At 40.2% G+C, this 17,020-nt stretch overlaps 1 protein-coding gene across 2 annotated transcripts in view; it reads right to left on the bottom strand.

Annotated features, from left to right (window-relative positions):
• LOC140187870 (rab effector Noc2-like) overlaps positions 1–17,020 on the bottom strand; it is a 256,759-nt gene that overhangs the window by 146,705 nt on the left and 93,034 nt on the right. For both annotated transcript variants that reach the window (XM_072243666.1, XM_072243667.1), the window contains exons 3-5: positions 15,374–15,462; positions 12,831–12,974; positions 523–652 (exon numbers count right to left, since the gene is read on the bottom strand). In XM_072243666.1, coding sequence (XP_072099767.1) covers positions 523–652; positions 12,831–12,974; positions 15,374–15,450 — 351 coding nt within the window. In that variant the 5' untranslated portion in view covers positions 15,451–15,462. The remainder of the gene's footprint in view (positions 1–522; positions 653–12,830; positions 12,975–15,373; positions 15,463–17,020) is intronic.

Below are 17,020 nucleotides of genomic sequence, written 5' to 3'. Positions count from 1 at the left end.
CTAAAATTAGTAATTCAAGTGAAATGTACTCTGGGCCATTGCTATCATATAACATCATAAGTGATGCCAAAATCCCCAGCAGCAGTTCAACAGGCACAGGGGACGTGTGCTGCACGCCATCAAATAACAAACAGCAAACTGGATCATTGTTCCTTTCTATCCTATTGTTTGGTGTACAATCAAAACAAACCATTAAACCTTTACATTGATTTTAGTTGTTATTGACAAATCATAGAATATCAATTCATCATGAATATTCAAAATAAATGGTGCTATTTTACAAGAAAAAAGCAAGCTAAAATGGGAACATGATTATTGTTTCTGTTTGCTTATCAGTCCCTAAGTTCTGGCCAAATATTCCATTTTCTTCAGTTGACTTTCAGAACTTAATAAATACTGACAGATTCATTATCACGAAAAACAACTGCAAATGAGATTCAGAAGTACATTGCCAGTTTGATTACTAAAAATGAAATCAATAAGACTTCATACTCTCAAATCTATCATTTAGAAATATCTTACCCTCCTACAGTCCTGGCAGAAGACGGATGTTGATCCCAGAAATCCAAGTAACTCTCCACACAACAAGCACTGAGAATGGCCATTTCCCATCACGTTCTTCTTCATATTTTCTAAACGCTCAACAAGACGACTGGATCAAGAAAAAAGAGTTAATTATGAAGCATAATCATAATTTATCAAAAAGGTATTTACAATATATTTGAGATTACAAACTAAACTGTGCATCTTTCAAACACAATTGTGCATGTTTTAAGCTTTCTGCACACACTTTCTTCCACAGAATCTGGGCTATGCACAGCCTTATAGCCAGTGGACAGAGTAGATCATTTGTACTGCGCAGCCACTTAAGCCACCTCACGCTACATGAAAACAATCAGGAACAGATTACTAATTCAGGTTAAAATACCCATTTTTAAAAATTGACATGTCGCAATTTATAACTGAACTATAATTCATCCCGACACCCCTACTTCTAAACTGAAAAGTTTTAGAAGTGAGCGAACAACAAGCCAAAGAGCAATTTGTCAACACTTGTCTCAGAAACCCAAGGAGACGCTTTGCTTATCTCTGGAATGGGAGCTGGAAAGGGGTCAGGAGCCAGTTCCACTGGGAGAACAACTTCTGTTGCAATTTCCTCCATACTTGGCTGGGGAAAAGATGACTAAGATTGATACCACCTTCATGAAAAAGTGGATAGATCAGATAAAACCTCCTGAGCTTTTCATATAATTATACCTATTATGGTCTTGACTGAAACTATTGCTTGCTCCAAGCTACTGTGAATTTGCAGCAGTGATTCCTAAAGTTACAGATGAAGTCAGAAGCTTACATACACCTTAGCCAAATACACTTAAACTCAGTTTTTCACAATTTCTGACATTTAATCGTAGAAAACATTCCCTGTCTTAGGTCAGTTAGGACCACTACTTTATTTTAAGAATGTGAGATGTCAGAATAATAGCAGAGAGAATGATTTGTATCAGCTTTTATTTCCTTCTTCACTTTCCCAGTGGGTCAGGAGTTTACATACACTTTGTTAGTATTTGGTAGCATTGCCTTTAAATTGTTTAACTTGGGTCAAGCATTTTGGGTAGCCTTCCACAAGCTTCTCACAGTAAATTGCTGGAATTTTGTTCCATTCCTCCAGACAGAACTGGTGTAACTGAGTCAGGTTTGTAGGCCTCCTTGCTTGCACATGCTTTTTCAGTTCTGCCCACAAATTTTCTATCGGATTGAGGTCAGAAAATGATGTCAAGTCTGGTTCATCCTTGGGAGCAATTTCCAAACACCTGAAGGTACCACGTTCATCTGTACAAACAACAGTATGCAAGTATAAGCACCATGGGACCACGCAGCCGTCATACTGCTCAGGAAGGAAATGCATTCTGTCTCCTGGAGATGAACGTACTTTGGCGCGAAAAGTGCAAATCAATCCCAGAACAACAGCAAAGGACCTTGTGAAGATGCTGGAGGAAACAGGTAGACAAGTATCTATATTCACAGTAAAATGAGTCCTATATCAACATAACCTGAAAGGCTGCTCAGCAAGGAAGAAGCCACTGCTCCAAGACCACCATAAAAAAGCCAGACTACCATTTGCAAGTGCAGTGGGGTCAAAGATCTTACATTTTGGAGAAATGTCCTCTGGTCTGATGAAACAAAAACTGAACTGTTTGGCCATAATGACCATGGTTATGTTTGGAGGAAAAAGGATGAGGCTTGCAAGCCGAAGAACACCATCCCAACCATGAAACATGGGGGTGGCAACATCATGTTGTGGGGGTGCTTTGCTGCAGGAGGGACTGGTGCACTTCACAAAATAGATGGCATCATGAGGAAGGAAAATTATGTGGATATATTGAAGCAACAGCTCAAGACATCAGCCAGGAAGTTAAAGCTCAGTCGCAAATGGGTCTTCCAAATGGACAGTGACCCCAAGCATACCTCCAAAGTTGTGGCAAAATTGCTTAAGGACAACAAAGTCAAGGTATTGTAGTGGCCATCACAAAGCCCTGACCTCAATCTGATAGAAAATTTGTGGGCAGAACTGAAAAAGCGTGTGCAAGCAAGGAGGACCACAAACCTGACTCAGTTACACCAGTTCTGTCTGGAGGAATGGAACAAAATTCCAGCAACTTACTGTGAGAAGCTTGTGGAAGGCTACCCAAAATGCTTGACCCAAGTTGAACAATTTAAAGGCAATGCTACCAAATACTAACAAAGTGTATGTAAACTTCTGACCCACTGGGAAAGTGATGAAAGAAAGAAAAGCTGAAACAAATCATTCTCTCTACTATTATTCTGACATTTCACATTCTTAAAATAAAGTAGTGATCCTAACTGACCTAAGACAGGGAATGTTTTCTAGGATTAAATGTCAAGAATTGTGAAAAACTAAGTTTAGAAGTATTTGGCTAAAGGGTACGTAAACTTCTGACTCCAACTGTAACAGAGGAGCAACATACACAAAATGTTGGAAGAACTCAGGAGGGAAATAAACAGTCAACATTTCAGGCCGAGACCTGTCATCAGGATTGTAAAGGAAGGGGTCGGAACAGTGCTGACGAAAGGTCTTGGCCCAAAACATTGATGGGTTACTTCCCTCCATAGATGCTGCTTGATCTGCTGAATTGCTCCAGCATTTTGAGTGTGTTACTTAAGAATTCCAGCATCTGCAGAATCTCTTGTGCCTATGATTAACTGTGGATCAGGACAGACTCTGAAAAGTACAGTTAAAAAACACCTACAGTCAGAAACAGCCTGCTTCAAACCATATCCTTATTATTTGTTGTAGAGTTTACATAGATTAGTTTAAGACTCAGTTTACCGATATCCATTTGGGAGATTTGACCAATCAGAATTTCAGAGCCTTGGACTCTAAACTATAGCGGTAGTCTGAACAATCTCCACAGCACAATCAAATGTCAAAAAGGAAATCACATGTTCATTAAAACAGGTTAGCTAACAAAGATTCAATACTTAATGTCAAGCAATTAAGTGTATTGCTCAGATTACAAATTCCCTGATTATGGTGAAATCTGAAAAAAATCAACATTTTCAAAAAGGATGTTGATGATACAAGCCTAATAAAAGAAAATCTTGCCTAATTATCTATATCATAATAATGCAGATGGAACTTACTGCCATAAGTCTGCAGAACCCATTAGTATTCTATAGATGCTATTAATGGATGATAAATATAAACTTCAGCTTAATTTATTAAATTAAATCATTAAGTTGATATTTATGTTTGGAACCAGTCTGGTTCATATCAAGAACTCTGCAAATCATTAAAATTAGGTCATAGCTCCTTTTGATGTTAAGAGCATCAGCCACTTTAAATTCCTTGGTGTTATTATTTTGGAGGACCTGCCCTGCACCCAGCTTATAAGTGCAATTACAAAGGAAGTATAATGGTGCCTCTACTTCCTTAGGAGTTTGCAAAGATTTGGCATGACGTTTAAAACTTTGACAAACATCTATAGATGTGTAGTGGAGAGTAAATTGACTGGCTGGACCAAGGACTGGTATGGAAACACCAATACCCCTGAACAGAAAATCCTACAAAAAGTAGTGGATATGGCTTAGTACATACATCACAGGTAAAGCCCTCTCCACCACTGAGCACATCTACAAGAAATGCTTTCAGAGGAAAGCAGCATCCATCATCAGGCACCCCCACCACCCAGGTCATGCTCTCTTCTCATTGCTGCCATCAGGAAGAAGGTACAGGAGCGTCAGGATTCACACCACCTGTTTAAGGAACAGTTACTGCCCCTCAACCATCAGGCTCTTGAACAAAGGAGATAACGACACTCAACTTCACTTGCCCCATTATTGAAATGTTCCCACAACCAATGGAATCACTTTCAAGGACTCTTCATCTCATGTTCTTGATATTTATTGCTATTTATTTGTTGTTATCATTTCTTTCATTTTTGTATTTTTGCACAGTTTGCTGTCTTTTGCACATTAAGAGTCAATGTTGGTGCGGTCTTTCATTGATTCTGTTATGGTTATTGTTCCATTATGGATTTTATGAGTATGCCAAGAAAATGAATCTCAGAGTTGAATATGGTGACATATATGTGAACTTTGAAGTACCATATTTCTAAAGCAAAATCCAAAAAATCTGCAGGGTATCTTTCCACAACAGGGATTCCCAATCATTTTTATGCCATGGACCCCTAAAATTAACTGAAGGGTCCCTTGACAGAAACCATGCTGACTTTAACTTACTTTATCATTAGTCTCCAAGTACTCCAAAACCTCATTCTTAATAATAGACTCCAACACTTTCCCAACCACTGAGGTTAGGATAACTGGCCTTTAATTTCCTTTCTTTTGCCTTCCTCTCTTCTTAAAGAGTGGAGTGACATTTGCAATCTTCCAGTCCTCCGGGACCATGCCAGAATCAAGTGATTCTTGAAAGATCATGACCAATGTATCCACTATCTCTTCAGCAACCTCTCTCAGGACTCTGGGATGTAGCACGTCTGTCCAGGTGACTTAGCCACCTTAAGAACTTTGAGTTTACCTCGCACTTTTTCTTCTGTAATAGCAATGGCACTCACTCCTGGTCCCTGACACTCACAGACCTCTGGCACACCACTAGTGTCTTCCACAGTGAAGACTGATGCAACGTACCCATTAAGTTCATCTGTCATTTCTTTGTCCCCCATTACTACCTCACCAGCATCATTTTCCAGTAGTCCAATACCAACTCTCACCTCCCTTTTACTCTTCATATAACTGAAAAAATTTCGAGCATCCTGTTTTATATTACCACCTAGTTTGCTCTCATATTTCATCTTCTCCCTTCTTATAGCTTTTTAGTTCCCTTTTGTTGAATTTCAAAAGCTTCCCAATCATCCAACTTCCCACTCACTTTTGCTACCTTATACTGTATGCCCTTTCCTTGGCTTTTATGCAGTCCTTAACTTCCCTTGTCAGCTATGGTTGCCTACCCCTGCCATTTGAGAACAACGTCTTCTGTTGGACATATCTACTCTGTGCCTTGTGAACTATTCTCAGAAACTTCAGCCATCTCTGCTCTGCCATCATCCCAGCCAGTATCCTCCTCCAATCCACCTGGGCAAGCCCCTCTCTCATGCCTCTGTAATTCCCTTTATTCCATTGTGATACTGATAGATGTGACTTATGTTTCTCCCCCTCAAATTCCAGCATATTATGATCACTGTCTCCTAAGTGTTCCTTTACATTAAGCTCCTTAATAAGATCTGGGTTATTACACAACACCCAATCTAAGATATCCTTTCCCTGAGTAAGCTCAAGCACAAACTGCTCTAAAAAGCCATCTCATAGGCATTCAACAAATTCTCTTTCTTGTGATCCGACACCAACCTGATTTTCCCCAATCCTCTTACATATTGAAGCCTCTCATTACAATTGAGTTATTACCCTTATTTCATGCCTTTTCCAGCTCCCTTTGCAATCTAAACCCTATATCTTGGCTACTATTTGGAGGCCTATATATGATTCCCATAATGTTTTTTTTTTACCTTTGCAGTTTCCTAACTCCACCTACAAAAGAGTCAACATTCTCTGACCCTACGTCACCTCTTTCTAAAGATGTAATTCAATCTCTTACCAACAGAGCCACACCACCGCCTATGCCTTCCTGCCTGTCCTTTCGATACAAAGTATCTCTGTTGATGTTAAGCTCCCAACTATGGCCTTCTGTCAGCCACAACTCAGTGATACCCACAACTTCATACTGACCAATCTCTAATTGCGCCACACGTTCGTCCACCTTATTCCAAATGATTCGTGTATTTAAATACAGCTCCTTCAGTCCTGCGTTCTTCACCCTTTTGAATTTTGCCTCTGTGGTACAATTTAACTTTTTGCTCTTTCTGCATTTGTACCAAATCATTGGCTTTTCCTTCCTTACATTCACGTTACAGCCATCATCAACTTGTTAACCTGCTGGCTCATCCTCAACTCTATCATACTGGTTCCCATCCGTTTCCCATATTAGTTTAAGCCACTCCCAACTGCTGTAGTAAACCTGCCCGCAAGAATATTGGTCCCCAAGTGCAACCTCTCCCTTTTGTACAAGTCACACCTGCCCCAGAAGAGGTCCCAATTATCCAGTAATCTGAACCCCTGCCCCTGCTCCAATTCTTCAGCCATGCATTCACCTGCTCCCTCATTTTATCCCTAAAAATCCTCATTGGCGCGTGGCACATGCCCCAATCCTGAGATTACTCCCCTTGAGGTCCTACTTCTCAGCTTCCTTCCTAACTCCCTGAATCTCCCTTTTTCCACCTATGTCACTGATACCAATATGTACAACTTCTGCCTGCTTGCTCTCCATTTTCAGGATATCGTGGATATGTTCAGAAACATTGCGGACCCTGGCACCTGGGAGGCAAACTACCATCCACGTTCCACAGAATCACCCATCTGTTCCCCTAACTGTAGACTCCCCTATTATTGTTGTCAGCCTCCTCAATTCCCTAACCTTCTGAGCCACAGGGCCAGACTCCGTGCCGTGTCACTTCCCCCAAGTTGGTAAACCAAGCAGAGGAATTAAATTTTCACCTGGAGCCTGGAAAATCAAAACTTTGCTAACTAAACTCTTGCTTCAGTGTAGTACTGATGGAATACCAGAAAGATTTTTGAATAAGAAATTATGAAGAAACTTTCTTCTCAGCTGGGTATAAAAGCTGCCTTAGAAATACCCTAGGAGTAGGGGAGAATTATCTGGTGACCTATCTAGCATTTAATTATCACTTATTAACACTATTCATCCCACTGTTCTTATGCTTCTGCACTATACTGGAAATTGCAAGTCTCAGGTTATCTTCAGTTTTTTCCTGATACATTTATTGACAACGTTTGGAGGCCCTTAAGCTGATATTCTGCCTGAAACCTTCAATGCTCAGTAAAGAACCGAGGTGCTCTGATGAGCTAAATATAAGGTTTGTCAGAATAAAGTCCAATCAAAATTCAAAGTAGATTTATGATCAAAGTACCAATATATCACCATATACTATCTTGAGATTCGTTTTCTTGCAAGGAATTGAATTGACTTTATTTCTTACATTCTTCACATACATGAGTAAAAATCTTTACGTTACATCTCCATCTAAATGTGTAATGTGCAATTTGTAGTAATTTGTAATAAATAGTACATACAACATGACAGTCAATTTAGCATATAAATACAATTGTGTCAGTGTGAATTAATCAGTTTGATTGCGTGGTGGAAGCAGCTGTCCCGGAGCCTGTTGGTCCTGGCTTTTATGCTGTGGTACCATTTTCCAGACGGTAGCAGCTGGAACAGTTTGTGGTTGGATTCACAAAAGAAATACAATAGAATCAATGAAAATCTACACACATGGACTGACAAATAGCTAATGTGCAAAAGAACAATCTATAAATAAATAAACAAACAAACAATACTGAGAACAAGAATTGCAAAGTCCTTGAAAGTGAGTCCATATATTGTAGCATCAGTTCAGAGTTAAGCTGAGTGAAGTTATCCATTCTGGTTCAAGAACCTGATAGTTGAAAGGTAGTAACTGTTCCTAATCCTGTTTCTAGCCCAATATCAGCAGCGAGAAAGCAGCATGGACTGGATAGTGAGGTTCCATGACGATGGCTACTGCTTTCTTGTACCAGCACTATTTGTAGATGGGCTTTCCCTATGATGGGCTGTGCTGTGTCTACAAATGTTTGTAGGCTTTTCTGTTCTGAGACATGGAGGGCAATGCAGAGATAACAATATTTTCAAAATATTGGGACAGACTTTGCAGTTACCAGTGTGCTAACAATGCTTCCCTCTGACATTGGTTACAATAAGTACAAGTTGGCATTTCTCTCTGTGGGACATTGCAATCACCAGTCACAGATTTCTCTGTGACAAGATTCTGCACGTCTTGAGATTATGAATGGTTTAAAACTAGCCCCAAAAATGTTTTAAGTCTACAAATTCAAGTTCCCAGGTTTAGCCAGAATTGTCAAAAACATAAATCTGAAAGCAATGACTGTTTCTCAAACATTCCTCACGGTCTTGGTTGAGTTCTAAAGGGATGGATGTGACAAAATACAATGATGAAGGTAGAGCAGTGGATGTTGTGTATATGGATTTTAGTAAGGTGTTTGATAAGGTTCCCCATAGTAGACTCATTCAAAAAGTTTGGAGGAATGGGATCCAGGGAAACTTGGCTGTGTAGATTCGGAATTAGCTTGCCCATAGAAGGCAGAGATTGGTTGGAGATGGAGCTTATTCTGTCTGGAGGTCAGTAAACAGTGGTATTGAGCAGTAATCTGTTCTGTGACCCATGCTCTTTATGATTTTTATAAACGACTTTGATGAGTTTCCTGAATTTACTCTGGATGCCCACAAAAAAAAACTCTCAGAGTTGTATATGGTGTGATATATTAACTTTGATAACAAATTTACTTTGAAGATCCCAAAGACATGCAAGTTAGTAGTTAATTGGTTACTGTAAATTGCCAACACACACCAGGGACAATACAGAGAGAATAAAATGGGACAAGTGTAAATGTGTGCCCGATAGTTGGCACATAGTCAGTTAGGCTGAAAGACCTGTTCCATCGATTTTAATGTTGGTACTGCACCACTTTTCCACCAGGTGGTGCCATGAACCTAGATTTGAAGACAAGAAGTGAATTCTTTTATTTGTCCTCTTCCACAAAGTTCAAAGTTCAAAGTAAATTTATTAACAAAATACATATATGTCACCGTATACAACCCCGAGATTCATTTTTGCAGGCATACTCAATACATCCAATAATCATAATAGAATCAACAGGGCAGACAACTAGTGTCCAAATGACAACAAACTGTGAAAATATAAAAAGAAAGAAAAAAAAATGGAAAAAAGCAATAAATATTGAGAATATAAGAAGATGAATACTTAAAAGTGAGTGCATAGGTTGTGAGCACAATTCAATGATGGGGCAAGTGAAGTTGAGCAAAGTTATTCCTTTGGTTCAAGAGCCTGATGGTAGAGGGGTAATAATGGTTCCTGAACCTGATGGCATGAGTCCAAACGTAGATTGAGAAACCACTCTGTCAAGCAGCTCTGCTTCATTTGCAAAAAGTGGGATTTCCTGCTGGCCAACCATTTTAGTTCCTATCCCCATACTGTGAGCAGATTCGGGTGCCTTATCTAAGAAAAAATAAGGGTCCAGAGGTGAGAATGATCCCAGGAGTGAATGGTTAACATTTGAAGAAAGGCTGATAGCTCTGGGCCTAGACTCGCTGGAATTTAGAAGAATGACGAGGGTTCTCATTGCAACCTATCGAGTATGAAAAGGTGTGGATGTGGATAGGATGGTTCCTATAGTGGGGGAGTCTAGGACCAGAGGACACAGCCTCAGGATTGGGGGACGTCCATTTAAAACAGAAATGAGGGAAGTTTCTTTAGTCAGAGGGTGCTGAACCTGCGGAATTCATTGTTACAGATGGCTGGGTACATTTAAGGCAGAAGTTGATAGATTGATAGGTGTGCCGACAATGCTACCCATGTTAGTGATCAACTGTTCATATCTTTGCAATAACAATGCAGAATAAAGTGTAAAAGCTACCAAAATCTTTTGGTGCAAGTAAACAATAAAGTGCAAGATCATAATGAAGTTATGATCACAGTGTGTGAAGCCAATAATCCATCTTAACATACAAGAGGTCCATTCAAGAGTGTGATAACAATGGGACAGAAGCTGTCATTAAGCTTGCTGGTATGTGCTTTCAGGCTTTTATATCTTCTGTCCAGTGAGGGAGGGGAGAAGAGAGACTGTCATGGGTGGGTGGGGGCCGTGATCACGCTGGCTCCTTTACTGAGGCAACAAGAAGTATAGACAGAGTCCATGAAGGGGAGGCTGGTTCTCATGATGTGCTGAGCTGTGTCCATAGGTCTCTGCAGCTTCTTCTGGTCACGTGCAGAGCAGCTACCATACCAAGCCATTATGCACCCAGACAGAATGCTGTCTACGGTGCATTGATATGTTGGAAAGAGTTGACTAGGACATGCCAATCTCTTTAACCTGTGATGTCTGTGAACACCACCAACACTGTGTTCCCATCCCAAAGCATGCTTCTGTAGGAAACAGCAGCTCTGTCACCAGTGGGAAAATGTCAGTGACAAAAGATGACTGAACACTGAAAGTAATTCAATGATCTTACCATAAAGGACGAGAGAAAGCAGGCAACATTGTCACCAAGAGGAAGAGCTGATGTATTCTCAGTTTTACCAATCAAGAATGTCTTTCAGATCAACCATTAAGTTTTTTCTAAATCAGAATCAGGTTTATTATCACCAGCATGTGACATGAAATTTGTTAACTTAACAGCAGCAATTCAATGAAGAAGAAGAAGAAGAAAATAATAATAATAAAATAATAATAGTAATAATAAATAAATAAGTAAATCAACCACACTACACGCATATTGAATAGATTAAAAATTGTGCAAACAAAACAGAAATAATATATATTTAAAAAGTGGGGTAGTTTTCAAGGGTTCAATGTCTATTTAGGAATTGGATGGCAGAGGGGAAGAGGCTGTTCCTGAATCACTGAGTGTGTGCCTTCAGGCTTCTGTACCTCTTACCTGATGGTAACAGTGAGAAAAGGGCATGCCCTGGGTGCTGGAAGTCCTTAATAATGGACACTGCCTTTCTGAGACACCGCTCCCTGAAGATGTCCTGGGTACTTTGTAGGCTAGTACCCAAGATGGAGCTGACTAAATTTACAACCCTGTGCAGCTTCTTTCGGTCCTGTACAGTGGCCCCTCCATACCAGACAGTGATGCAGCCTGTCAGAATGCTCTCCACGGTACATCCATAGACGTTTTTGAGTGTATTTGTTGACATACCAACTCTCTTCAAACTCCTAATGAAGTAGAGTTGCTGTCTTGTCTTCTTTATAACTGTATCGATATCTTGGGACCAAGTTGGCAACAGATCTGCCTACACTTGTACTACTTCCACCAGTATCATAAAGAATTATAGTGAAGAATGAGACAATCTAGATCGACTGGTCTATAGCCAGTATTTCTACTCTGCATGAGAGTTCTCCCACTGTTCTCCATCAAAGGCTGCCACTTCTGCATCTTCCTTTTTCTACTACAGCTACGGAGCGTGGTGCCCAGGAATTTTGGGTCAGGGAATTGGAAGATGTGATCTAATGACATTTGTAAAGTTAAAAAGGGGCCAAGTACCCTGGAAATGTAGGCACCTCACTCTCTAGTTACAGCCCAGAAAAGGGTTTTTTACTCTTGCACAGAAGCAGGACTCTGCTTAGGCTACTGCATTCTCATGGGCCTTGACACATTGCAGCAGTTTAAGTATGACACTCATTATGCATTGTGTCTAAACAATGGTTTCGATGTGCTAAAGACTTACATAAATGGAAGTGACAGCAACAAAGCTAAATATTGGGCACCTGCAATAGATCCCGAATTACTTATTGGATTTATTGCAAAAGACCTTGGTTTTGGATTCCTCTCCCGAGTGGAAACATCTTCCTGAAGCCTTTCACGAAGCCCATCTATCCCTCCAAAACCCTTCCCAATTTTAGAAGCTTATTCCAGGGTATACCTCATCCCTTAGGTTTTATTTTCCGGAGATTCTTCCCTGATAACTATAACCTGTCAGTCCTGATGTTACTGTTCTCCTTTTCTTTATGCTTAGTTCAGGAACACTTTATTCTTTTCACAATGAGGAATCCAGAATTTCTCATGGTACTGTAAATTAAGTTTAATCAATCAAAAAATTGTGGGGAGAGTGAGGTTGAGAAGGAAAATAAATCGGCCATGATGAAATTGCAGAACAGACTCGATGGGCTGAACAGCCTAATTCTACTCCTATACCTTATAGTCTTATGTCTAACAGAAGTTTAACATAACTTCTGGACTTCTGAACATAAATTTATGTGATAATAAATCTCAATTTTTTTAAGTAGCCTTCTTCAGCATATGATTCAATACCACATTTTGCCTTTTAATTCCCTATGAATAATGTCCCCTTCTTATTCCTTCTATGAGGTACATTGTTTCATGTTTATCTATGTTTAAATTTAATCAAGTTTATTGACTTATCATATATTGCACCAGCACTTCTACACCCACATTGTTCTCAGTTATTTACAGAAAGGGATAATGCTCAGCAGGCACGGCGAATGACAATAACACAAACGCTTGCACATCTATTCTCTCAAGTCTGGTGATGAACCTCTGGTTCCTTCTACCAGAGTCAAATTCTCCACAACAGAATTGCAAGGCAGGATTGCATTTGTCAAATGGTTTGGCATACCCAATGCGACGTTGCTCAATCAGATCCAACTTCTCTGCTCTCTTGATGACTTCCAGGATCACTGCGATTTCATGTTCAGCAAGCATCTGATCCTGTCGCTGTTTGGCTGTTTCATTCGTGTGCACTGACCAACCGGTTTTGAGCCTTTTGCAAAATGAATACAACAGTTACATTTTGTTATTTTTAACAATACACCCACACTCTATCATCATCATCAGTTAGGAGAGCATGGAAGCCTAAACTCAATACCTTCACAAAAGTGGCCAAATTAAATATTGTAAAAAAAAGTCTTGCAGTTGCACAAAAAAATTCTTCCAATGTCAAATGACCAGGACAGTGAAAGATGAATCGCCTCAGAGCTTTTTTCTCCCCAGCACAGAGGGTTATTCAGTTCTTTGTGTCAATGCAAGCTCAAAGTACAGCAATCCATCCCATCATTCCTGTATCCCTGCTCTTTCTCTAAAAATTCTGAAAACCTTTCCTTCAATACCTATCCAATTCTCTTTTATAGGCATTGATTCAATTTCTATCATTCTTACAGGTGGCAAATTCCCAATGCTTCTGGGTAAAAATGACTTTCATCACATCCTCTCGTATCTTTTGTTACTGATTTTTTCCCGTGGCTTGTGGTGCATCGGGCAGCAATCTTGCCGTTTCTTTAGCATTTGTCTGTTTTTTTTACGAATCCAAGTTGCTAGCTCAAAGCTCAACCCAGCACAGATGGAAAGTGTACAAGGAGCCAGCCGGACTCGAACCTGGGACCTCCAACCTCAGTGAAGATGCCACTACACCACCAGCCAGCTTGTATCTTTTGCCCATCACTTTAAATCTGCAACTCTTAATCCATAAACCAACTGCCATTCGTGCAAATTTTATCTGTACTCTGTCAATCTTATTGATAACCGTCCTGTAGGTAATCCACACAATACTCAAAATTAGACCTCACCAACTTCACCTTAACATCCCTAATCCTGCATGGAATACTGATTTATGAGGACCAATGTGCCAATGATCCTATGCCAGTGGGAACAACGTCCCTCTGTGACCCTGACTGGTCCAAGTCACAATCTTTCACTTCTCTAACAAATCTCCTTACAACCTACTTTATTCAAAGGGGAACAACAGCAGCTTCTTCATTCTAACCTTGGAGCAGACGTCCTTCAAAACTGGGAAGCATTCTGGTAATCATTTCTACGGGGACTTAGACGTCCTTTCTAAAGTGTGATGAGCAGAAATTAATCAGAGTACTCCACTTGTGACCTAAGCTGTGTTTGTACAGATTCAGTGTAACTTCCCCACTTTTGCAAAAGTCACCCTCAGACCAGCTTAATTTAATTTCCTCCACACTTCTCAATGCTGCAATGCTCCATCAGGAAATTATATAATCTCCTGCAGATTTAATGCTAAGATTATGGCAGATGCCCAAGGGTGGTTCACGCTTGTATGTGCTTGGTGAAATACCCAGAATGAAGCAAGACATCTTGCAAATGGTCATCATCGTTTGTTACTCTGGATAAAGTCAACTTTCGATCACATAATGCTAAACAAGAAAGTGTTGTGCACCAGATTCCTGAGCCACAGTTCTTTTATACATTCAGGCTGCATTGGACAAACCAGCAACAGCAGCAAAGGTAAAAGGGAAAACACTAACTTCAGACCTGCAAGGTTGAGAGAACAGACCTGCCCCAGTGCAACAGCTTTTCCACTTTCAAAACTCTCCCACACAACAGCTTTCCTGTTGTCGTCACATACAATCAGTATTATTGGTAGTGTTCTAATTTGTTCTGTATTTTATTTAGATACTTAACTTGTTACTCAGTTAAACAGTATTTTGTCTTTTTTACGCCGTGTTCAATATTTCCATGAAACTTTGGCTAAATGGAGCAAGCACTTGATTGGCCCCAGATGTACTGGTCCCGATGTGTCCCAATGAACCAAAATCAACTGTATTTAAAGCAGAGGTTGTTAAGTTCTTGCTAGTCAGGGTGTCAAAGGTTATGGGTAGAAGGCAGGTGAATGACGTGGAGAGGGAAAATACATCAGCCATGATCAAATAGCAGAGCAGACTCGATGGGCCAAATGGCCTCCCTCTGCTCCTATGTCTTATGGTCTTAGCGAATATAAGAGGAGTGTGGGAACTTGAGTCCTAGCAGGTGATCATGGAGTGTGGGAACAAGGGACCAACGGATAGGAAGGGAGAATGGGGACCAGGAACTCAATGAGTGAAAGAGGGCCCAAATTGGTGGGTGTGTGGGAGTGTATAAATTACAGGGGCCCACGAGTGGAAATTGTAAAAATTACCTCGTGAACCAGATGCTGAACAATCACAATCTCTGAATGATCAAATAGCAGGTTAATGGAGTTTTACAGTACAATATGTTTTATACAAGCTAACATCAGGAAGTGTAACCTTGGGGATGAAATTAACAAGAGCAAAGATTTCCTGGAGGTCTTTCTACCAAAACACTTGGACTCATGCAAGCAGAAGATTGTAATATTTTAAACCATTTGAAACGTAAAATTAAATTTGCATTTCTACTTACTTCGCTCGAAGGGCAAGTTGTCTGTCATTGGGACACACCCACTGATCTGTTCCACTTCCAAATATTGTATCAGCCATAGCTTCTGCCCACTGAGAACCAATCAGAAAAGATAAAAGTCAATACTTTAATGGTGAAATCAACCAATACTTAAAAATTAAATATTACTGTTTATTTCATATCCATCATTGTTCTAGAATTCTGCAGCTCTTTACAAGGTTTAGATAAATGAAAATGCAGCAGCACAGCAAAATGAGAAGCAAAGATAAAATCAAATATGCTGCTTAAAAGATTATTTGGCTTCAGAGAAGCTTTATTGGAGTTCATATCATTTTAATCAAATACTTAACAGGATTCTATCCACTATTAAAAAAAGCATTACAGTTCTTCAAAATTTTATATCTTGTCAACTAATTTCATTAGGAGATTTGTTTGGCACAAAAACATAAGTGTTCATTTTTCAATTAGCCATTTCTGACAAGCAGCATATCCATCAGGTCTACACATAATAACTTCAGTCCACTGCTCCGCTCTCTCCACACTCAGAACTATGCAGCTACGCACAGCTCAAGTGATATCTACACGTTTCCAATGACATAACTATTGTTGGCAGAATTTCAGATGGCATACAGGAGTGAGATAGATCAGCTGGTTGAGTGGTGTTGTAACAACAACTTGCACTTAACATCAGAAGGACCAAGAATCTGATTGTGGATTTCATGAAGGGGAGGTCAGCAGAACACACACCAGTCGCCATTGACGGGCCAGCAGTGGAAAGGGTGAGCAGCCTGAAGTTCCTGGGTATCAACATCTCTGAAGATCTATCTGGGCCCAACATAGTGATGCAAATACAAAGAAGACTGCTGGCAGCTGTATTTCATTAGGAGTTTGAGGAGATTTGGTACAATCAACATTCAAAGTAAATTTATATCAAAATGCCTGTATAGGTCACTATATATTACCTGGAATTCATTTTCTTGCAGGCATTCACAATATATACAAAGGAAAACAATAGAATCAATTGAAACCACAAAGACAATGAATGCGCAAAAGACAACAAATTGTGTAAATAAAACAAAATAACAATAATAGATAAATAAGTAAAGAATAATATTGAGGAGTTACAGTGTCCTTGAAAGTGAGTCCATAGGCTATAGAATCAGTTGGACCTTCAGTATGAGGGTGAGTGAAATTCTCCTCCCTGGTTCAGAAGCCTGATGGTTGAGGAGTAATGTATAACGTCTCCTGCTCCTACTGGTGTGGGATCTTTGGCTCCTGCTCCTGTACCTCCTTCCCGATGGCAGCAGTGAGAAGAGAGCATGGCCCAGATGGTGCGGATCATTGACGATGCATGCTGCTTTCCTTTGACAGCACTCCTTGTATATGTACTCAGTGGAGGGGAGGGCTTTATCTGTGATTGACTAGCCTGTGTCCACTATCTTTTGTTGACTTTTCCGTTAAAGGGCATCGGTGCTGAATCACCATTCTGGTGTGGAGGGGCTACTGCCAGGATCAGAAAAAGCAGCAGGAAGTTGCAAACTCAGCCAGCTCCATCACGGGCACTATCCTCCCCGGCATCCAGGACACCTTTAAAAGACAATGCCTCAAAAAGGCTGCATCCATCATTAAGGGCCCCCATCACCCAGGACA

Source organism: Mobula birostris, chromosome 25 (assembly GCF_030028105.1).
Source record: "Mobula birostris isolate sMobBir1 chromosome 25, sMobBir1.hap1, whole genome shotgun sequence".
NCBI lineage: Eukaryota > Metazoa > Chordata > Chondrichthyes > Myliobatiformes > Myliobatidae > Mobula > Mobula birostris.
This window is presented reverse-complemented; position numbering and strand designations above follow the sequence as displayed.